Raw genomic sequence first — 25,414 nt, 5'->3', positions numbered from 1 at the left:
ATGTGCTGCTGAATATTTGTCTATCAATTCCTAGGACAACTTCTGATACTTTATGTACATGAATGATGTACTTATTTCTTTTTTATTTATTCGCCGTCGCATCAAATCCAAAAGTTTGAGTAAAATATCAAATCTGAGAATAAATCATTCATTTGGATTAATTTTTAAGATATGCATTAAACGGATTTTTCCCCACGCAAAAAACAGAATTGTTTCTGATGCTTTTAATAAAAATTCGCACATACGAACGCGTTCTGTCCGCCGCCACTGTATTTTTCAAAGTTACATGTATACGTATGTCCATTGGTGGACATAACGTGACGATTTTGTTTTTTAGAAAAAAAGGCAACGGCGAACATAATGTGACGGCGGACAAAACGTGACTGACCCACCTCATATGTAATAAGAAATATGCAAGTACGCGATAAGTTTATAATACAGAATGCACTGCATTAAAAAGTGCAGTCTGGACTCCAAAAGACAATGCAGTTTTATAGAATAATATAGAGGGTTGTTTTAGTGGTATGTCCCCTCCCCCTCCCAATTCATCCGAGCTTGCAGAGATATAAGGAGTACATACATGAACAGTATGTAGTATTGAATTAGACCCCCCCCCCCCCCCAACCATCCTCGAGAATATAGGAATATACCAGTATAGTATACAACGCTTTCTCCTACCGTTGCCACCCCAAATGTTTAGTTCTATCTACATGCACATTTTTCACATACATGTACATGTGTATTTCCCTTTTTAAAACCAAAAATCCTGAATTCGCGCCAAAATATTGAGAGAGAGAGAGAGAGAGAGAGAGAGAGAGAGAGAGAGAGAGAGAGAGAGAGAGAGAGAGAGAGAGAGTTCACATAATTTTGTTTCTTTCGCTGCTAGTTAACTACTGTATAACGTGCTGATCATTTATCTTATTAATTTAGACATTTTGCCAATAGCCCCCCCCCCCAAAAAAACCCAGCTGCAGTGGCAATGTTCATGAAAGTATCTTATAATCTATATTACGACATGTCCTAGATGTGGGATGTCTTAAGACATATCTTATGACCACTCTAAGACGAAACATAAGAAGTACATGTAAACCGAAGCTGTCTTATGTATACTAAATCATATATAGGGATATATAGGGGTTTTCAAAGCAGAAAAATGGGAATGGTCTCTGCATAGTGTATAAACTTTCAATTCTTCACATGATCTGATATTTTAAAATTATATTTGTTTCTTGCATTTCTTATCCAGGTAAATGTAGACAATGGTGTGTACATGCATATACATGTATATATGAATACATGTCATAATACATGTACTTATCATGTTTATATCAAATTTAAATTGCGTGTATTGTTTTATCACACCATATGATTATTTGGATCTATAAATGTTATTTTCGATCAGATATAATTTGCCGCAAATAAGTTTTTTTAATAAAAAGGAAATTGCAAAAGCTTACTTAGATCTACATGTACATGTAAATATTAGACGGGGAATCTTCTTAAAATTTAGAAAACGGATTTTGTACTCAATGTATGTAGCACAAGTCATGCGTGGATTGGGAAAAATGAATTTAATTTGAATACAATAACATAGTTAAGTTACTGAAACTAGCGCTTGGAACCTCCACCCACCTTTTGCAGACATGCAAATTTAGATATGATCAGAAAATTGTCCTTGTTACAAACCCTGAAACGTTCTACTTTCCCATTTTTTCGTGTGTTCACCGTGCGCTCAAAGTGCGCTCAATGTGCGTTCACTTGCGCTCTCCGCTCCGCTCCGTTCGCGCTCACCGTTCACAAAGCTCTCAAAGTTCGTTCATTGTGCGTTCACAAAGCGTTCACCGTTCGTTCAGCGTTCACTTATCGTTCAGTCAGTTTTCATTCGGAACTCCAAAATGAAAGAAACGGTCTTGTGCATGTGAGACACAGCAAAATGCAGAGGTTGTTGAAAATAAATTCTAAAAAGTTCGTCTTCTGCCTCAGATGACATTTTATAGAGCTAAAATTGTCTTTATACGATAGAGAGCTCTACAATGATAAAAAGGCGAGGGCGAAAGTGCGAAGACGCGAAGGCGAGAGTTCGAAGTTGCGAAGGCGAAGAGCGATTGTAGTATCGCTCCTTCGCCTTTGCAACTTCGCATTCTCGCCTTCGCATCTCTGCGCTTCGCCATCGCATCTTCGCACTTTCGCTCCCTTGCCATCGCACCTTCGCACTTTCGCCTATGCAGCTTCGCACTCTCGCATCTTCGCCATATATAGGCGAAAGTGCGAAGGTCGATGTGGCCCCATCGGAACACCATAATTTCGTCCTTATTACCGACGAAATACACTGAAAGAAAATCTCCGAGGCACTCCAAATATATCGTTTCTCTTGCGTTTACAAAGCGTTCACATCACTGGCGTCGGAAGCAAATTGAAAGTGGGGGGGGGGGGGCTAGACTAATCCTCAGAAATATTGAGAAAAAAGTATTTCCCAAATGGTAATCCTAGTCCGTGGGGGGGGGGGGGGGGGGGATAGGGGGGGGGGGCTAGTATGCTTTCTGAATTCTCAATCTTTGAAGGTAAATTTTGGAACAATAATCTTTCCTGCGAGAAAAAGTGGGGGGCTGAACCCTCTATCATGCTATGTTTCTAATGGTTAGGTATAACTTTGCAAAAAAAGTGGGGGGGGGGGGGGGGGGCCGGTTCCGACGCCTATGCACATATCGTTCATCGTGCGTTCACCGCTCACTTTCCGCTCCGCTTGCGCTCTGCGTTAGCTCATCGTTCATTAGCGTTCACCAAATTCCGTTCAGTGTGCGCTTACCGTTCGCTCAGGGTGCGCTCACCGTTCAAGTGGGAAAGAAGAAAGATTCAGGGACAGTATCTACCCCCCCCCCCCGCTATGAAAATATGTACCGCGCGACGGATTGATTGTACACCTTATGCATAATTTGTAAACAATAAACAAATGGTGTAGATACATGTACGTCTTTATGCATATGGATAAATTATTTATGCACAAAACGGGGAAGATGATGGGGAGAGGGTGACCCCCCATCCTAAATTTTTTTTTCAAAACAGTATTTTATTTGAAATTCTTATTTGGGTGAATGATAAAAATAAAAGGGACATAAATCACAAAATTTTGAGATACAATGCACACAATATATACCCACTTACTGGTTTGATATTAAAAAAAAAAAAATTTTCAGTCAGCTGCATAAAAAGAATTATGGCCACGTACATTACATAAATCATGAGTTTAGATTTGTCAACCCTATCCTCTCCTATAACTTTTTATTTTGCAATTGCGTTAATTTTATTTTAATTTTAAGGAATAGGTTAAGAATGTTATTAACAAAAAATTGGACACGATATGTACAAAATTAACTAAATATTCAAGAAATTAAGATATTAAGCATTTCATCATATCAATGTGTAAGTGATACATGTAATATTCGAGCTTGTGCGGGATATAATCTAGTTTTAAGGTAGGGACGTAGTATCGGGGGGGGGGGGGGGCGGTTTTGTCGCATCAATGATTTTTCTTAAATTTACATATAAAAAATAGAATTTTTGGACCAAGTAAAAAATAAAATTGAAAATAAGGAAATGAACAGTAAAATCCACGGATTGGGATTTAAATGATTATGGAAAGGTGTCTTTTTTCTTTTTTCCTTCCGTTTTTTTTTTTGGGGGGTGCTTGTCAAGATTTTTTGGATGAGTCTGCCCCCCCCCCCCACTTTTAAAAACGATGCTACGTTCCTGTTAATGATGGAGACGGGGCCTCTTAATCATAAATTTTTCTTCTCTTTTGTAAATTGCTGTGAATCATATCCTCGGTACTCTTTGCTGCTGTGGAAACATTCACTTTTTTAATAGTTCTGTTTGTGGATACTGTCCTTTACAAAAAAAGGTCATTGGGAATCAATTCAAGTGCAAGAATTTCATTATCAGGATCAGGATTATTTTCGAAACTTTTTTGCAATTGATTTTAAATCTGGCTTACATGTCAAAAGGATTTCAGGAAGTCGCTGGAAATCTCAGTGTCATTTGATTTCATTTTTACATAAAGCACAGAATACATTGTTTCTGCTAAAATATCCCTCTTCTCCATAAAAATAAAGTTGCATGCGCTGTAATGCCGTCAATTACATTTGCATCTACACTTAGCGACCTAAAGCACACCGACGCTGAAAACTACCATGCACTGTAATTGTGGTTGGAACTGCATGCTAGTCTAGGTCCTGATACATGTACATGTAAGTTGAAGTTACGGGAAATTGCTTGACCGGAATGGGCGTGAATCGTATACCCGGTACACATATCTGCACCAATAATCCGTTCGGAATTTCTTTAACATTTGCTAGTAATGCCCAGTGCAGAAAGGATTTATTTGGAACGATTATCGACATAAAATTACATGCACCACCACCAATTAGGACCACTGTACAACTCGATCGATCCGGTTGTACGAAAACCCGATTGACACTCGATCGAATGGTGGTCCTCCAAATGTTAATTCACCAAGTAAAATCCAATTAGCGCTTCATCATTTATCATAGATCTGAGATAAATTTTGATTCAGGTCGGTGATATCCGGACGACTGTCCGATTCCGGCTGATGTTAAGAGTTTCAACAATTTTTCAAACAAACAACTACATGTATATGTACATGTAACATGTGAAAAATGACAAATGGATAATAAATGTAGTACAGACTATGGAAGCAAAGTAAATACCACTGTAAAATATAAATATACATGCACAGGCACATGTAGCAAATTAACCCCCTTTGAACAACATGCAATATAAAGATGACAAGTGAGAAAACCCAATTTTTGTTCACCAGCTTGGTATATTTCCCGTTCGTTAAAATAGTGTCATGTGCATCGTTGAACTTCCTCATATAGAAACGAAGTTGAGCCCCCCCCCCCTCTCTCTCTCTCTCTCTCTCTCTCTCTCTCTCTCTCTCTCTCTCTGAAATATAATTAAACATGATAAAGTTCGGTAGGTAATAAAACAAAATATCCACACACAAAAATCTTTGGATATATATTTCATCTGACTTCATGGCCTCATGTAAATGGGTAAATTGCAAACCTTTGTTGCATTTATTCACACCAAAGCCAGATACCCCATCCCTCACACGCGGGAAGGTGTTACACGTGTGGATACATCAGTGTATATACATGTATATGTGTTTTACTATCATGATAAAATATTGGTTGTTGTTATCCCGTGTACAATAAATTGTAATTGAATGAAAAGAATTTACTTAATAATAATAATAATTACGCGAATAACTTAATGTAATTTGTTTTAACCTGACCTTGAAAAAAAGTTGTTCAGATTTAGCAAATCAATTTAACCCTCACCCTAATCCTGACTCTGGGAAAGTTTGCTTTAGTCTGGACGGACCGGGAACACAAAGACCGTGCTGTTTTGGGCTCGGCTCCGGGTGCGGTAGCCCGCCTCCGAAGCGAACACAGAACATACCGGTTGACGCCCGGCTCCGCATAGGCTCTATGGTGATGCTCGTCTTGTCCGAGCCGGCGCTACGGATACGGCGGCAGACGGGGAAGAATGGCCTGTCCGCAGAGGCTTTGCGTCTATGGTCCGGCAAGTCTGCTCCGGTGCTCAAAGCGATGACTTACTCGCAGCAAGGATCCACAGACCCTTCGGACGAAATGACAATACCTGGCGCTCGGTGGGAAGATACATGTACATGAACATGTATCAAGCAGGGGATTCCCCGTGAAATGGAGAAATCGCACTTTCCCTGATGAAATTCTCCACTACAAAATTGGAACTCATCAAAATCGGTGAGGGGGGGGGGGGGAGGGTACCAAGCAGAAGACAGAAGCGATTTCCCTGTGTCTGCATGGTCGGTCTGGGTTAGGGTTAACCATCATCCAGACTCAGAGAGAGAGAGAGAGAGAGAGAGAGAGAGAGAGAGAGAGAGAGAGAGAGAGAGAGAATTCAAATGAGGCATCTACATGTCGTAAGATCATTATATAGACATATCAAAATCTATAAGTTTTGGGTGAGATAAAAGAAAGAAAAAAGGGAGGTAGATATTTGTCTAGTAAGTAAAGCTTTATAATTCAGAAAGAGTGGCCAATAAGGGGCGCCTTCGAATTCAAGTATCTTGACATCCTTTTGATACGGAAATTGTTTCTGTTTTGAATCATTCATCAAATTTAGGAGTTTGTAATAATTATTGCTGTTCAATTAAGAAATACAATTGTTCACAATGTAGAAAATGGTTTGCGCTCACGCGATAACCATTGAGACTTAAAAAAAACCGATTTCTAAGCCTACGTTTTTGCTCTTTTGTAGATTGATGTAAGGGAAATAAAATACATTTACAAATATTTATACTTACATATAATTAATGATTTTACATTGTTCATACGTTCACAGTTGTGTGTATGTAAAATATAAATGAGATGGAGATAAGTGAATATTACCGGAATCAATAAAAATGTTTTCTTCTATAAAATCACGGACTGTGCTGACTCTATGAACAAATGACAGACTTCCAACCGTTAACCATGTTTAATTCGTAAAGCCTTTGCCTATTCCCTGGTCATCGTCGGTACCATCTGACATAGGTATGCCGACAGACCTGCCATATATATAGAAGAATTGTTGTTCCTCTAAATCACCGCCAGGATCAACAATACTGCACATACTTTTGCTTATTTCTTGGTTTTAGAGAGAGAGAGAGAGAGAGAGAGAGAGAGAGAGAGAGAGAGAGATTACATCCTTACAATTATTAGGCTTATACTTCAGATCAATTATAAACGTGTAAGTCATCATATTATTCACGGAAGCTTTATGATACATATCCTCAAATTACATGGGGAAAACTTAGAGTAATCGTTTTATTTTTTAACAACATCAGAGAAAACATTTTCCTTAAACATGTTCTCCTGATGCATATTTACGATGTCTCGTTTACAAACATGCCTGCATCAATTACAATTGTATAACGTCTGCCTATCGCTTGATGTTTTTCTCCATGCACATGATGTCATCTTACTCGTATGACGACTTTCTTTGTTGCTTGACTATTTGATCACAAATTTCATTTCTAAGCAATTATGTAAATTTTATATACTTTTATATCGCCTTAAGATCTGTTTAAAGATCATTACAAAAGTTGATATTTTTGCGTCGCCTCAAACGCTGACGTCGCCATTTTACTACGAAATGAAACAATTTTTTATGGGTGAAAAAAATGAGCATGAACAAGTTTTATCCTCTTTTTAATTTCTTTATCATTTAATTTGAAAAGTACTTTTCGTCACGATATTCATTTCTTTATGCGGATTTTAACTTTTCATTTTTTATTTTCATTATTGAGTGAATAACGCTACTTATCTACGCAATTTTGGGACAATCCTCGTATAACATTGTGACATACAGCCTACTCCGGATATATTGAAATTCAGGGGACCATGCAAATTATTTCAATATATCCGTATTTCAATATAAGCGAAATTGACTGACGTGAAGCCGCCATTTTGGAAAGTTCAATCCTGATGTAAGCATAGAAAACCAAACCCGAACAAATTATTAGATCATCATTTATCTATTACAATAAACGGATTACATGGAACATTAGTCCTTGAAAGTTTGATTAGAATTATATCCGAAAGTTTTGTAAGTTTCGTTTTGTTACTATCTTAAACCTCATCATAATCTCGGATCGCATTTTTTTACGTTTTAGAAAAACGTTAGAGAAAAATCACCACACTCAAACGCTTCAAATATTGCTGAACGCTGCTTGTATATTATCGTAAGTGTACACGCGATAATCTCAAAATCCTTAGCTATTTCGAATTTAGGCTTTGTTCATAACTAGTTTGTATTGAGCGTCCGGAGATAAGGTATTTCTTTTCCGTGGGGTTTCCATATTACGTCTAGCCTCAATACATCCGTATTCATAAAAACAAAACATTAAACAGTGAATAAATTTTACTTTTTAATAAAAGTATAAAAACACACATGAAGAGAAACTTATCAATTCACACCTTTGTATATCAACCGGTCAGTCTGGCATAATTACTGTCACCAACCGTGACGACAGCCGCCAGGGAGAACTTCAATATAACCGTTATAAAAACAACTAATTATCACCTTTGGGGACCGATCAGTGGCTTCAATATAAGCAATATTTCAAAATAACCGATTTCATTATATCCGTGAAATAAATGCAAAGAATATGAGGTAAAATCTGGGGATTTATTCCTATTTCAAAATAAGCGGAATTTCAAAATAAGCGAGTTCAATATAAGTGGAGTAAGCTGTATTATGTGAACAACCCTGTTAGCCTTGCAAAGTTTTACAAACCCGTGAGTCAATTGTCATGACTTATCTTATGGCTGTATCCTTACAAATTACAAACAGTGTCTATTTGTCCGTTTGTTTGCCTACATGTAAATGTACCTGCCCGTCTCTCTCTCTCTCTCTCTCTCTCTCTCTCTCTCTCTCTCTCTCTCTCTCTCTCTCTGATATAAAAGTGTGTGACATAAAGTAACATCTCTTCTGTTTACCAAAACACTTGAATAAAATGAGAGAGAGAGAGAAAGAGAAAGAGAGAGAGAGAGAGAGAGAGAGAGAGAGAGAGAGAGAGAGAGACTTGGATAGATCGTAGAGCATGTTACATATCGAAAGAAGATGGGTCTGTTGTTCATTGGGAAATAAATCTAGACTGAGTGAGTGGTATAAGGTGCGGCCGAATTAGTGTAGAACGGTTGCCGTGGCGCCATGCTGTGTCGTTTTTGTATTAGCATAAACAGGTCGGTCCGCGCTATAGAATTGTTTCAGATGTTTACAAGCTTTGCTTTTCGAGGATACAAACAACGTATTTGATTACTGCATGTAAATCATGGATGACGAGGAGAAAAACTTAAGTCAAAGGTACGTTTTTAAATTGTTGAAGTTAAAATATAAGGAGAAAATAGACTACTTTGAGTACAAATTTTACGTCACGAATATTTTGCTTTTTTTCGAACCAATAAAAACCTAATCTTAAGAATTCCCTACATTTATACTAACGATGTGGACGCTGAAAAAATGGGTCAAGGAACAGACGATTGTGAAGATTACTTTTGACGTTTCTCTTTTGGATAGCGGGTCATGCCGAGAACAATCCGATTGTGTCAGAACATTGGAAGGCTTCGAAAACCTTTCATGCCTGTTAGCGAATAACTCTATAGTTAAATTTGGAATTTCTATTTCATGCAGTGCATTTTTAGAAAAAATATCTAAATAACATTGGTGGTAATCTCGGCATTTCTCTCGGCGATTTGTCAAATACGTCTGCATTGACCATGTTAAGACACTGCCAAATTATTCTAATGTTCCTTTTTCCGTTTAGAAGACTCTTACCAAGCACCTTCCGTTATGTGCCGTGATTTTCTCGAACACCACGTAAAAGGCTACACGCTTGGACTCGGAAGTTGCTGTGATCATAATCCTACGTTTGAATCAGATGTCACAATACTAATATTCAAGCGCCTGTTAATGAATCTACTGGCTGAAAGGATCCATTCAAAAGCATTACCGAAGGTAGGTTGTCATACACCAAACGTTTATAAATATATCCTTTTATATAGTAAAGGTTATGTTTATAGTCATCCTTTAAAAAAATCACAATATTGCATCAATATTGGGACATGAAGCTACAAAACTTCGAGCTAGATAAATTCGTCGTAGTCTTCAAAGGTCTGTCAAAGAAACACAAGTATATGTAGAAAGGTTTGATTTTCATAAACTAAGAAAAACGTTTAGTACAGGCTACATGAAAATTCAGAACATTTTCGCAAATTCGAAAAGAGCACACATTTAGTTTACTGTGTTGCATACCGGTATTTATAATGATATATTTGCCTCTAAGATTATGACACATGTTTTGATGTTGGTGTCTTTTACGGTAGATTGCTTTGTCTATATTTATGAAAGAAATGAATTGCAAATATTATTTGCAAAATTTGTTTTTCATATTTTGATTCATAAAACATGGATCTCGAATCAAACTTTAAAATGCCCCCCCCCCCCCCCCCCCCCTCTCGCACAAATTAAGTGTCTTGTTTATATAATAAAAACATGTACATGTAGTTGGGATATAGACAAAACCGTTGTATGGATTAAGTGAACATAGCTCTTTCTATTTACGTATGACCACTGTTCTCTATCATTTAAATAGTATTGCCATACAGAAAAATGTTATTCATGTAAAGTTTATATACAAAAAATTGCATTTATGTATAAAACTCAACGTCACTGAGGATCCCGTATTCTACAATAATGTATGTCAGAAAATGATCCCATGTTAAGTAATTCAAGGTCTTTTGAAGTATTAATGAAATTTAGAATTGAACAACATGAATTTACAATCTTCCAGAGCTCTGATGCAAAACAGAGTACTGATTTTGTATGCATCATACAGATTAAGTTTTGAGTGTAGCGATATTCATTTTTTTTGTCTGTAAAAATACCAAATATACAAGGCAAATCCCTGTTGAAAATCAAATAAATGAAAAAAAACATATGTTCAATTATATGAGAGTTGCAATAAAAACATATTTTAGAACTTGTAGTATACAATGTCCTTATAGTAAGTACGTAAAAAAATCCCCAAAATACTTACTTGTCTATTAACCAAATTAATAATCCGTCGAAATGAGTAATTAATTTTTGTCATCCAAACAAATATCGGACTTTTATCTTATACATGTTATTTACGTGCCTTGCCCAGCTCAGCCGATATACACGTTGCATTATCTCATTATTTCATCAAAATTCAAGTTGATTTTGATGTTGAACATTGATTTAGATACTTCTTAATATTAACTTAAGTCACAAACTTAAATTGAAATAATTAAGATTAGCTGGACTAGAAAAGAAATAATATTATTTATGCAGACAACCAACTTGAACTTCATAACGATTGTTAATTGTTGAAATTTATGCTGGGGGATAATCACGACAATAATGTATATCTGGTCATTTTTGCGATAATCAAATACTCGCTTTTTCGCAACAATTATATTCAAGTTTAAATGCTACTGCCTATTTTTTTTTAATCGCAGAAAATGGCTGACGATAATACAAGAAGTTACAAAATTTTCACATTTTTTGCAAATTTTGTGACATACGAAAAAGGTTGGGATATAAGGTATAAATATATCTTCGAAAAAATCTCCAATTTAACAGCATGGCTAAAGTTACTCATATAATCGTTTAGGTCGTGTGGCCTCATGTAAATAAAAACGTTGTTTACCCAGCTTAGTTTTTTTTTATAACAGAAAATAAATATGACGTGTACACAAAACAATGAAATTTTATTTCAAATTGCTTTTTATGAATCAAACTTTGCGACATTTTGATGCATAAAGTTAAATGCTAAATTTTAATTAATGGATCAGCTGTTTGTAAAAGTTTTTACATTATAAAACTGTGTCCTATTCAAGATTTGATTTTCATCGAAAAATTGATAACAACTGATAAAGCATCTGTTTGTACTATATTAATTAGGTTTATGCTGATTTGCGCTAGTTAAGGAAAAAAATATTCTTGACAGTCTCTATGTATTCTGATTATCAAAGTCATCTGTATCCAAATTTACCGCAGTTGAATTGAAATTCAGATTGTATTGATTTACCCAAAATATCTTAATTATTCAATCAACAACAACTTCCTTTATAAATAGTAAAATGAATTCACAGGCAGTTAATATGTAAATTATGGGATGGAAGTAGTAAAATTAAATCCATGTTTAACAAATGATACGTATTTGATATATTAGATGATAAACATTAAGGGGCTTTGTGTGTTCATCAAGATTTTTTTGTACGCTATACTGTGTCCGAATTTTTCTATTTTTCTTTTCCTTGACTTATTGTTTAAAAATGAAATGAAGTAGCAACTGGTGTGATATTCTGAAGAGTTGACAATGCTTAAAAACTTAACTGAAATTGATCATATATAATTATATTCAGTTGATCTACATGTATGTTGCTTAGATTTTTTTTTTTGGTTGCATCTGACGGGAAAAAATACAAACTTTTCCGGCTTTCCACTGTTCAATATGCAGTTTAATGATGCTGCTGGAAATATTACCGTTTTTGCAATATCTATTGTATAAAATATGAACCCATAATCGCATAAATACAGCTGTACATGCATTAGGACATTGATTACAGAAGGGGAAGGGGATGATTAGTAGGACGTATCTCTTCTAGATTTTGTTCTTTAGGTTAAATGTCACGATTGAGTTTTATCACCATCCCAAATTAAATGTATCAGATAAAAGACTGTTTTCGAGAGGAAGAAAAAACCCCCACACTTCTGGTGCCCGTTTCACAGAGATTTCCAAAGATGATTCATTAGATAGAACTTAAGATATGCCTAATTTATAACTTAGGAATTTACTGATGTTTATCATAGCTGTTTCACAAAACTTTCATAGCGTAGCACAGTTGACTTATCTTAATTAAGATACATTGTAAATCACTTTCATATCATATTGTTAATTCTAAATGTATAAATTCTTTTCAATATGACACGAATGTAAACTTTATAAGTGAATATAAAAAAGCATTCCGTTATTCACCTAGAAAAAAATGCGTACATTGAGTGTAAATAGTGTAATGTATAAAAACATATACATGTACTGATATTTTGTATCAAATTTTCCATTTACATGTATAAGCGAGCAGAAAAAAATTACGTAATAAACCCGTATGTTCTTTGTAAACGGTATTTCTTTTTAATCTAATGCATTGCTCAAAGTATCTTTCTTATTTTTTGCCACCTGTACACATATTTCTTAGTTTTAAATATTATATGGATATGACCGCATATATCAATTGAAATTGGTCACTGCTGAAATTTTTACGATCGAATTTATTTTTTGTCTATAGTTGGTCCATTATAAAGAGCCCGTGTAAACATATACAGATATCCTTACGCCAAAATTAAAAATTCTGGTGTGACCAGATAATCTACAAAATGTAAAAATCTAAAGTCTAAACCAGAGAAATTAATTGACGATATATATTATGTATATTTTTACTTCTTAAGTTTTAGTTTAGAAGTACTAGTAAAGTGAAACAGGTTTTAATGATGCGTGTAATTTGTTATTTTTGGTTTACTTTAATGTGCTTTAATTTGCCTATAATTCATTTCAGTAGAACACAAGAAATCATATTGACGCAAGCGTCAAATGGGCCGCAAAAAATATAATTGTTGTATGAATCATTGATTGTTTACATAAAAACACACCACAAAGAAGAAAATAAGAGTTGGTTGTACTAATTTTTATGGTAAATTTTAATATACTTTCAGCAACTTGTTTTGAAGTTTAACATTTTACTATTATCATAAAGAATCGATTTCGTTACTGTAAGCATTTCCAACGGAAATTGTATGATCATTGCCATAGTATGAAGTAACGGAGAACACACTGCATGATTTGTACATTACTCTAATACAAAGTTCAAATCATCATTTTTCTCTTGGAGATTATAAATTTCAAACGGTTAACCATTTTGGGTTTTTTGTTGTTGCATAGTATTGAATGAAAACTTAATGCACTAGTTTAATATATGATTTCAAGGGACCTCATAATAAAATAGAAATGGATAAATCAAATTTTCCACTCAATTCAAATTTTCATTTCTGTCAAATTCTTGCGTAAATAATTGATATAAAAATAAATGTCATTTCACGATATTTTCTACAACATTTTACATGGAAATATAATAAATTCACACGCAAAGTCATTTTATTTGACACGGCACATAGAAATTCAAATATATCATTGATATAAAATTTAATAACATTCAGGTCTTTAGTATTTCAGGTCTTTAGTATGTCCCGCATACCGATCCTGCAATCGCAACTTCTCGGGCCTTTTTCCGAGCCTGCCGGAAAGGCCCGAGAAGTTGCGATTGACCGATCCTGATGCATTGTTTTGAAAAGAATGAAAAACTCCGAAATTTTCCGAATAGATTATAGTCTCGATAAAATACGACAATCTACTAAGTATGACCTACTTTTCATTTACGAGTAAAACAAAAAATATGTGATATTTTCTAAAAGGCATAATACATATTTCTACATGCAAATTTACTTTTAATTCATAAAAATAAGCATAATATTAATTCTATTTAAAAAGAAGTATCCCGCAGAAACGCAGTAACAATATTTAAATGTGTATCAAATAACGGACCGCCTTCCGGCGGCCCGTAATAACCAGTCGTCATGTTAAGTTTGAAAAGACATCGATTTACCTGTCTTAAAGTGAAGATATAACTTAGGAATTTCCTAAAACAAGACTTGAATAGTGAAACGGATAAGTAAAAGACTTCAGAACAAGTTTTTTTTTCACAAAATATGCATGTAACTTAGTTAAAATCATGCTTTGTGAAACGGGCCCATGGGGATAGATTTTGAACCTAAGTTGTCCGATCCAATGTATATGCCCGAAACTTGATGAACTCGCCCTACACTATCTTCTATGATTTTTTGTTAGTAAATCCACGTAAAAAGTTCTCGCTAAATAATTCAATATTATTTTATTTCAAGTATATATTTTTTATGGTAACTCTCACTGACATGGATCCGCCAAAGCGTGACCACTACCTCTCTTTCATTTATACTATTGCAAAAATGATAGTAGGGTTTTTTTTAAATTAATTTTACAATAATTACATGTATTGATAAAGCAAAAATGAAATTATAGCTTAAGGGCATTTTCTAACACGACTTAAAATACAGAAGGTGAAAGCAGTTGCTTCATTATTTTATTGGCAAAATGTATTCATTTGTAAGGATAGAAATGCATCATCACTTTTGATATAGGAAACATAAATTTGTTGCCTTTATGGAAGATCTAATTAAAAAGATTTAAAAAAATTATGTATTTTCAGGTGCACATTTTCTTATGCACATGAGGATGGATGTCAATGCATGATTCAGCAACAACGAGGCAAAAAAACTGAGGAGTAAATAATGCCGAAACGTTCGATGATCCCATTGAGCTACTTCTTAACGTCAACATGATTATTAATTTAATTATGACATTAACACCCTGATGCAAAATAGTATGTGTGAATTGAGAAAATTTACTCATCCACTTCACTACAAGATTACAAACAACGATTAGATAGTGAAAACGTTCTACATAAGGATGGATGACTCTCCTACATGTACATGTAACAAGAAACCCAAAGGAGGTAAACAAACATGGTTTAAGTGTCGCAAAATTCGTAGCATAAGAGGAATACCAAAACTTTTCCCATTTATTTTTAACTGCATTTTTGAAGAAAGAAGTTTAATCCACTTGACTGATTGGAAATGGTCAATAAGTTGTCATATTGATTACTACAAATCATCTGTGAAAAAAACTAAGCTATATAAGAACAGTAAGAAACAATGCTGTGAATAGATGGAGACATGTTTTCGCAAATGTGCAGGAAATATGTCAAATGTTTTCTAAATAGTCAACTCTTCATGAAAAATGAAAAAGAGAAAATACGTGCAGACACAATACAAAACGTGATCATGGATGATGAAAAAGTTACAAGTAAACCCTTTGTTTAAAGCAAGTAATAAAATGTTTCACTACTGTAATTCAAAAATACTTCATGATATTTCAATATTCTTTGAAATTTCTTTCTACACCTTCTTCCCTTTTTTGATGGCATTGTAAATCCAAAGGCAATTATGAGTTATGATGATATGTTGATCTCTCTGGTGGATATACCAACTTTCTGATCTTTTATGTAAACTGAACATAGCATTCATATTGGTGGGCCCACCAATTATGTATTCAATAGCAGCAATAAACTAATTGTTACCGGCCGGGGGTTTCCTTGGTGAATCCACGAACTTTGTAATCTGTTTTTTTTAATAATTCGTATAACTTGATATCTGGTGGATCTACCAAGTAGGGGTATTTTGAATTTGTCAATCTTTTTGGTGGCTTCACCAACTTTCTTGTTTTGTATATAAACTGACATGTGTTGTGTTTCTGTTTATTTAGTGCCATCGATGAATATGTTTAGAAACGTTTGGTGAATGCACCAACTTTGTACTCTATATTTGTTTGTATAATTTCATTATGGTGGATGCACCAAATATTTGGATAATGAAAGTCTGAGTTCACCAAATTTAATCAGTAAAGTATAAGACAAAACGATTATTGCATATTTGTATTTAGGTGGAATCATCAATTAAGGTTTCATTAAAACTGAAATGTTTGATAACATGTGTTGATATCATTGCTCTGTTGGTGGGTTCACCAAATCTTTGAATGAAATACAAAACTGTTTGCGGACAAATTCACAATTGAATTTTGGTGGAACCACCAGGGCCCTGTGTGAATGAGATATTTGATGCTGTTTAAAAAAAATAAAATCGCCAATATTTTATCATTGGTGGGCCCACCAAGTTTATTTGTAAGTGACACATTCGATGAAATAAGATGGTGGAGTCACCGATGTTTTGACTGTTATGGTGGAATATGAAGGTTTAAAGGTACTGTTAAATGTGCTTTTGTGTGAAAAAGATGGCGGGTTCACGAATTTATGTTGTGTTCAACAACAAAAATGAATAAAATTCATGTTCATTTCTGTTATTGCATTGTGTTCATTTTTCATTTTGCACTGAAAAAAAGAGGACGCGAATAGAAAATCCTCTTTCTTAATAGAAACAGTTTTAATCATTTTACCAGGTCGTTTAACAAATCAAAGAGAAATCTATCGTTGAGTAGTTCTAATACAATGCAATTTAAATTAAACAATTACATACCAAGTAGCTGTTTAACTTTATTTTGTTATGTGCAACATTAAAACTTGTCGTCTTCTAACTAATTGTTAACAATATTAGCAACAATAAAGAGGGTTTGTTTTCAAGGGAGCAAAATAACAGATTAATCAGTCGGAACGATGGTCACCGGTTTCACAATCTGCAATCCGTTAATTGGATTAAAAGAAATTTGACAAATCATAAAAATATGACATTAAGAACTGTAAACGTTCATAATTCATTTGTTTCATACATCGCTAAGAGCTTAATTTCTGTGACAACTGATCACCTCTTAGCATTATAAAAGGAATGTACTGAAATTATATGTGCTATATTCTATTTAAACTTATTGACACTGTCCTTACTGTTCACTGGCTTTTTTTTTAAATCATGCATGAATAGTACTGATAATAAATACTATTGAGTACTGTACTCATTTATTTTTTTTTTTGCCGTTTTGATAGGATAATCGTTGATATATATCATGATAATGTAAATAATACGGATGTTGCATTCTAGACATCTAAAAATCTTACAAGTCTTTATTATTTTGGGCACACAATACACAAACGTATGAATTCTGACAGTTTTAAGTAAATGATTTACCATTAATTAAACGCGCACGACACGAGACCTTTAAGCGAAGACCCCACCCAATTTCAACAGAAAAAAGGTTGGCTACACAATCGTTAGAGCAAAATGAAATATCGAGATACTTAAATAAATGGACACAAAACATTGATTCTCTCAAATGGTGTTCTGAGATTTTTGTGATCGGCTTCGGCCGATCACTATTGTGTCCAGATGAGGCATCCGGCAAATGCTTCCACGTGCGCACCCATTCCGCTTTCATAATTAGTTCTTATAAAAACTGAAGTTTGGTTTAGTATTTATGTAACATTTTACTCGGTTTTATTTCAATTTATTTACCTTAAGAGATGCAAACATACATAAAATACAGTTCGACCTGTTAATTCAAGAATGCACATTTTGTCTCACGCGTAAGAATTTCGATCGAAAAGTTCATTCAGTAATGCAGTTGACCTCGATGAACTAACCTCAATAACAAGAAGATACTCCATGAACTGACCTCGATCTATTGATGTTGCATAATAGTAGCTAGGAAGACGGCTTGAATTATTGCCTGACGTCATGACGTCAGGCATATCTAAGGTTTAAAAGTTGCAATCTCCGAAACAGTGCAGACAATGGGACAAGCAATATCATGATATTTCACAAAAAAGATTTACCGATGCATGTTTAAGATGTCAGCATTTACATTCACAATTGATGAAAATGTTATATGGCATGTTATAACAACAGCGATCAAGAGTTTTCAAGTGAAAAGGACGTTCACCATGCAGTGCACTTGTGTAATCCTGATTTAAAAATAGATCAGGCATTTCACCATATTTGAACGGTGAAAAAGGGGGAGGGGGTCATCGCAATAAGTTGTAACATATTGTCTATTACGGTACAATGTAAGTAATAATTGGCGTTGGATTATTATTATTGCAAGAGTGTCATCAGTTTGGGTTAAAACAAATATATATTTATACAGCTGGAATGTTTACTGGAGGAAATAATCGCCAAAGCGGGGTGTGACCCGATTTTCGTTCAGTTGGGCGATTTCATTAATCTTGAAAAGGGGTCATAACTCGCGTGTCATACTAAATGTAAATTACCTCATTTAACAGTTACTAATCAAGCTAGTGTGTTTTTAATTCGATAGAATTCTTCCAAAACATCCGATCCAAAGTATAATATACATGTATGTAACTGTTACAAAACAAATGTCAAAAAATTTATCTGACCCCTCTGCCAATGGATGAATTCATTCCTTGCGTGAACGGTAATAGCAGGATTTCGCGCCATAATATCTCATTCATAATTTTGCGCGCCGAAAAGTTGACGAGTCCGTTGGGATCATGCGAATACCCCAGAGCACACCATGTGTTTACATCACAGGCACGTAGAATCGGGGGTTGGGGTGAGGGAGGCTGCTTCCCCCTCCCCACTGTTTTGGCAGCTGGCACTTTTCTTAACTTTATAGGATAAATGGAAATATCATGGAACCCCCCCTCCCCACTTTTATAGGAGCATGCAATAAACGAAACTGCAAATAAGGAATTCTAATTGAATTGAGGATATAGTTAGGATTTTTTTATGAATTTGAGAAATCAACCTTTTTTAATTGCTTGTCAAGATGATTTTGATGAAGCTGCCCACACACATTCAAAAACAGTACGTGTTTGTATACCTTTCATATTTCATATGGTTGGACATTTTTAAAAATGCCTTTCATTTGATTTTGCATCTTAATATAACAAATACAATTTTAAAAAACGACTATTTACTCTCCAGCTTTCAAGCTTACATGCACTTAATATATGATATGTGTTCATTCCTAAAAATCTGAATTAATAAAATAAATGAATTTCAAGTGATATATATATATATATATATATGTACATGTTCTAGATCGAAGAAAAGACTGACATTTCGTCTGAAATTTGCACGTTCCGTTTATAAATTTATGATCAGCAACGAAAATTAAATTCATTTCTGATAAGATAGCCTAATTAATACATGCATGCTTCCATTGAATAAATTTGTTTAGTCAGGCAAGCTTTTTGGAAAGCTATTACTTGTAAACAAGGTTACGTTATAATGCAACTTCAATAGCAAGTTATGATGGCATTCAATGTTTTTCAGTCGCAGTAAATTATCTTAATACAACTCTTTCTTGTATACGTGTTAATGCTCTTTTAGAGCCCTACTTAGTATTCTGAAGAAGAAGATACGTTAACAATTACTGACCGTAGTATAAAATGAATGTTCATTGTCTTCTTGCACCTAAAAATAAAGTTTATTTGAGAATGTCATATACAAATACGTTTCCAAAAAGAAAAAAAAATCTGATACGATTAACGGATTAGCAATTTTGTAACCGATTGCCATCACAAGTATTTGTTTCAACAATAAGCAATAATCCCTTTGATATGATATTGATTCTGTTTTCATAACGAAACAGAACCACCCCCCCCCCCCCCCCACAAAAATGAATATATTGATGAAATTCGTTTTAAATTTCTAGTTTGAAAAAAAGAGAACTGATAACGTGGTTCGAAAGAGGCTCGCGCATTTATTAGGGTTATATTTTTGCTTTAAAGTTAGTGCATGTTAAAAAGTACATTAACTTTACTTTTAAAACGCAAATGACTTTTTAAGTTTTAGATGAGATAAATAAATATAAAAGTTGATACAAACAAATCATACATTTACAGTAATCATTGAAAGGACACTAGTCTGGTCTTGACAAGAAGCTGTTTATATTCCATGTACCTTGTCAAAATAGACACTCCTTGTCAAAGCAAAGGATTTTAAAAAAGAGAAGCACTCTAATTCAAGGATAGCAAATTGCCGGATTAAAATGATGCATTTTGAAAACTTTATGATGGCACTTGAGTCATATATATATATATATATATATATATATATATATATATATATATATATATACACACCAGAAAACTATTTATATAAATCCATTTGCTTCTGAAAAACTGTTATTTTCAATTGTTTGATAATAATTGGAAAGTTATAATTCAACGTTTGGGACATTCATCATTATCTGTATTTTCTTCTTAATGTCACTGTATCTCTTTTTGTTTTTGTATTTTTAAATTTTTGTCTTTATATAAAAAAATCGTGTTTACATATATATCATGTACCACTTCTTGTTTAAATTACATTTTAACTTTTCTAGGGGTTGATATGTATATGCGCCGAAATATTTTATTTACATATTGAAAGTATCAATCAAACAAATATACTAAATGTATATGTATATAGTGCAACTATATATTATGCCTATGCGCTATGCATATAATCTTATATGTAAATATGTAAAAACTACAATAGAAAACGTTTCTCTTTTAAAGAAAGGTGTATATGTTTATCTCTCATTCATAATGATATATCCTACCCTTTTAGAGGTGGAAAAACTTTATAAGATCATATTTGATACGGAATGAATAGATTTTAACTTAAATTGTCCCACTTTGAATTTACATAAACCCATATAATGCTAGTTTTAAAATTAGTGTTTGAAACAATTTCTGTATATGTATAATATGTTAGATTATTAAAATAGTAATGAAACTAAGCAATTGTTTTTTATTGGGCTCGATATTTACCTTGCAGAAAAAGGTTATTTACTGACAACAATTGGAATGGCTCTATCAAAATACGACTCAACCCGGGAGACCACCAACCTTGCTCGTGTAGCCCGGATAATCCTTGGCCCTTGCACTGACGTACTACGCGCTGTTCTGACCAATGAGATGCTTCCAGCTGCATTGTCACACAATGTTAAAACTTTCCTTGCCAATCTCCCTAAACACAGGAAGTCTCCAATCAATAAAACACAAGAACTACAAATTTATGGCGGCAACTATTCAAATTTTGACATCACGTTGCTCTACATAGTTCTGCGAAACATTTGTTCAATCCCTGAACATAGACTTAAGTGGGGAAATAAACCTAGTCCAACTGATAGGAGTGTGTCAGCTAATATAGAGCGAATTCGTTTGATTAGAAACACATATTACGGCCATGCTACGGATTTTGCTATCAAGGACCCAGAATTTTTAAACCAATGGGGCGAGCTCTTTTCAATAGTGAAAGAGTTGGAGGCGTATATTGGAAGCTCTACTGATTACCAAGATGCCGTGACAGACCTCAAGTCGTGTTCCATGGACCCAGACGTAGACCAAAACTTCATAGACAGATTAGTACGCATTGAAGAACTAGAAGGTAATAATCATGAACGTTTTTGAAATTAGCGTAAAATTCTGCTTTAGAATACGAGTTATTTTTTGTGGACATGATCAAACAGTCAAGATGCTTTAAAAAAGCATCACCTTAAATCTAAGATGTTCTTGGACTAATTACATTAAAATTGGTTTAAATTTATAGGTGGATTTGTGCAGCTGTGTGTGTTTAACGCTTAAATTAAAATTTCACTTTTAAGAGCTGTCAAAGTATTATCTTTAAAAGAGACCGTTAAATGTGGGTTTTTTAAATCACATTTAAAATCAAAACACGTTTCTGATAGTTTTGTTACCTTTTTTCGTTAAACTGAGAAAATAACGTTGTTTAAATTGTATCTTAACTTCATTTAAAAATATTACCTACAAAACGAAGGCTGATCGTTAGATAGAGAGTCTTATATTGTAATTTGATTTGTTGGATTAATCAGATTTTTTTTTATTTTACTTAGAAAGAATAGAAGCATTAGAAAGTGCAAAAGTTCCTTATGCTCTCACAGGTAAGGCTAAAAAAACATATACTCATCTATTGTCAATTGAAAGACTGAAAAAAAATGATACTTACTATTTTATGATTCAGGAGTTCGCTTTATTTCTCTCGAGATCAAAAAGAGCCGTGGTATGATGTAACAAATGATGATGAATATTTTTTTAAATCTAGACAATCTACAGCTTCAAAATTCATTAAACTGATTTACTGATTTAAATTATCATAAATTTTTGTTCAACCTTATTGAAAGTTTAGAAAAACTTAAAAATGTAAAATAATGATACAAAATTCGTATTTTTAAAGATTCTTGTTTACATCTTTGCTATTAATAAAGATAAATGTGTCATTTGTTGATAACAGAAAAAAAACTTTTCAATGACAAAAGTTGACAAAAGCAATGTGACTTAATATTTGATTATAACTATGTTGATCGTTTAATTAATGTTATGAAAGTTACTCTAGCAAACAACCGTATGGTTCTAAAATGAGATTGACATGAGCTATATCAAAGAAATATCACACTTTTATTGCATGTACAACAGGCAGATATTCTAATGAAACAACAGTCAGATCAGGAACTCAGATGGCAAATAGATATCCATAACACTCCTAAATTAAGAACATACAAACTTTTATAGGAATTTTTGCCTTGAAAATTATATTTCAATAAATATTCCTAAACATGTTAGGTCAACAGTGGCGCAGTTTCGGTATGGGATATTGCCGCTGAGGATAGAGACCGGACGATTTCGGGGGGAACCTGTCATTGAGCGCACGTGTAAATTCTGATATCTTGGACGAAATAGAGGACGAATTCCACTTTCCTCTAAAATGTGCTCTATATAACTTTATCAAAGTATTAATTGTTCGAATAATTCATATTTATCTCAAGACAATTTACTTCAAACTCTCATTTAAAATTTTCCAAGACAAACTGCTAATTTTATACATTCTGCACTTAAATTAAGACAAAGTAAATTCTCGCGCATGCACTAAAAATATTATTTAGTGTTTACAGTGACTTATTAGTCCAATGGGCCGGGTGTATGATATATGTAATTGTATACTACTCACTTGTGAGAGATATAGCACATGCCACTATAATAAATAAATGATGATGATTATGATGATGATGATGATGATGATGATATTTATTGCCGCTATAACTGACATCAGTCAAAATCCATACCTTGAACAAAAACACAGTTAACATCATGAAACATTCACCGTATCCAATTTTTACAATTGGAAAACATCCTAAACTAAAAAATGTTACCATGGATCTTCTTTTTTTTTTAGATACTTCCGGATGGCGAGACGATGACAAATTGTTTTTAGAAACTCACAACTTTCAAGCGATGATTGAAAAAGTGAAAAACCAGCCCTACGTTATGTTTATCGGTGTCCCAGGCTCGGGGAAAACTGCTACAGCACGTCACATCGCCCTCAAACTTCAGGAAGATGATGGGTACGACATTTTGTCGATTAAAGATTTGAAAGATATTGACACATATTGTGTTCAAGATAAGAAACAGGTGTTTGTTATTGATGATGTGTTAGGCATTTTCGGGTTAGCAATGGATTTATTAACATTGTTATATAAGTTTAGAGACACTTTGAATAATCTTACAAAGTCAAAAACTAAGGTCATTATGACATGTCGGGAGGAAGTGTACAGGAATAAACATATCGCATTGCTCTCAGATAACTTTCTGCAAAATCATGAAAATTTAGTATTGTTACACAGTGAAGAAAATGCGCTAAATGATCAAGACAAACGAGGGTTACTTGAAAAGTATAAGATAGATGTAAATCTACTGTCCCAAGCTGATCTTGCAGCAACATCAAATATGTTTCCATATCTCTGTAGATGGTATAAAGATTTTAACAACTATGGTCCAAAGTTCTTCATATCACCTGTCCCTGTTATGTTAGAAAGACTTGATGAAATGGAAATTAGTGATTCAGTCCAATATACTTCACTAGTTTTATTAATGCTTAATCAAAACAAAATGTCCGAAAACGTTCTGGAGGAAAATAGTGAGTTCAGTTTCAAAGTAAAGAGGGACAACATTTTAAAGATATGTCAAACTAGATCAACAACTGAAAGTTTTGAAATTGTAAATGCTTTGAAAAGAATGGAACAAACGTATACAGGAAATCGTGGTGGTGAATTTACATTTAGTCATGACTCTATGTTTGAAATGGTTGCTTATCATTTTGGTCATCGGAATCCGAAGCTGATGTTAGAGTACATGAGCAGTGACTTCATTGCCAATAATATCACGGTAAATGATGCATGCACTACAGAACATGGAAGTCAGAAAACAAATAGAGAAGACACAAATAGAGGACAAAACATAGGACAAGGGAATGTAATCAGTTTGTCAATAAATTTGAAAGAGGACCATTACCATGATCTTGCTAAACGTCTGTACACGGACATTAGAAATGTAGAATTGTGCAATGTTTTTGAGAACGAAGTTTTGAAAAACCCGAAAGTGGTCAAGTTTTTAATTAGAGAAATTGAGAAAAAAACGTATGGAGAAATCAGGACTGTTTTTCTTTCAGAAAAACGAAAATATTTTGAAACAAAAAAGAAAACTAATGACAATCAAGAAAATGAAATCAAACGGCATACATGGTTCATGCCTAACGACTCTCACTTGTTCTTTTATGAGACTGGACAGCCATCAGTGAGGGCCATTAGCTGGGTCATTTATAATGGACATTATCAGATTTTACAGTGCATAGTTGATATGATTAAACAACATAAAGGAAAATTGGATGATCTTTTTCTACACTCCTTCAATAAACCCCACAATCTTCACTTAGGTGCTAAATCAAATAGAAAATCAAGAAAATATATTTACAGCGACTATGTGATTAAAAGAGAAAATCATTTACTTCGTCTTGGTTGTTTTAGCGGTGATCCTACCACTGTACAAATATTACTGAAGGAAGTTCATGAAAATGTTAGAAATAATTTGTATGAACCACTGGTTATTGCATGTTTTAATGGACATTTAGGTATAGTAAAAGATCTGATACAAGCAAAGGCTGATGTGAATGCAGTGCACAAAGAGGATGTTACGGCTTTAATCGCTGCATGCTATGGCGGACATTTGGATGTAGTGACAGAATTGATAAAAGATGGCGCAGATGTAAACCAAGCACAATACACTGTATACTGGAATCCACAAGAAATAGAATATGGAAATGGAAGAACAATGGAGGTAACTGAAAACTCAGAAGGTTTTCATAGAGTTAAATGGAAGACACC

The 25,414-nt window shown here is 33.9% G+C and overlaps 1 protein-coding gene across 1 annotated transcript in view; it reads left to right on the top strand.

Moving 5' to 3' along the window:
- The window catches only part of LOC128173869 (uncharacterized), a 38,553-nt gene that overhangs the window by 10,494 nt on the left and 2,645 nt on the right, over nt 1-25,414 (top strand). The window contains exons 2-4 of the mRNA XM_052839552.1: nt 21,016-21,627; nt 22,094-22,141; nt 23,431-25,386. Of these exons, the coding sequence (XP_052695512.1) occupies nt 21,045-21,627; nt 22,094-22,141; nt 23,431-25,386 (2,587 nt within the window). The 5' untranslated portion in view covers nt 21,016-21,044. The remainder of the gene's footprint in view (nt 1-21,015; nt 21,628-22,093; nt 22,142-23,430; nt 25,387-25,414) is intronic.

Source organism: Crassostrea angulata, chromosome 2, assembly GCF_025612915.1.
Source record: "Crassostrea angulata isolate pt1a10 chromosome 2, ASM2561291v2, whole genome shotgun sequence".
NCBI lineage: Eukaryota > Metazoa > Mollusca > Bivalvia > Ostreida > Ostreidae > Magallana > Magallana angulata.
This window is presented reverse-complemented; position numbering and strand designations above follow the sequence as displayed.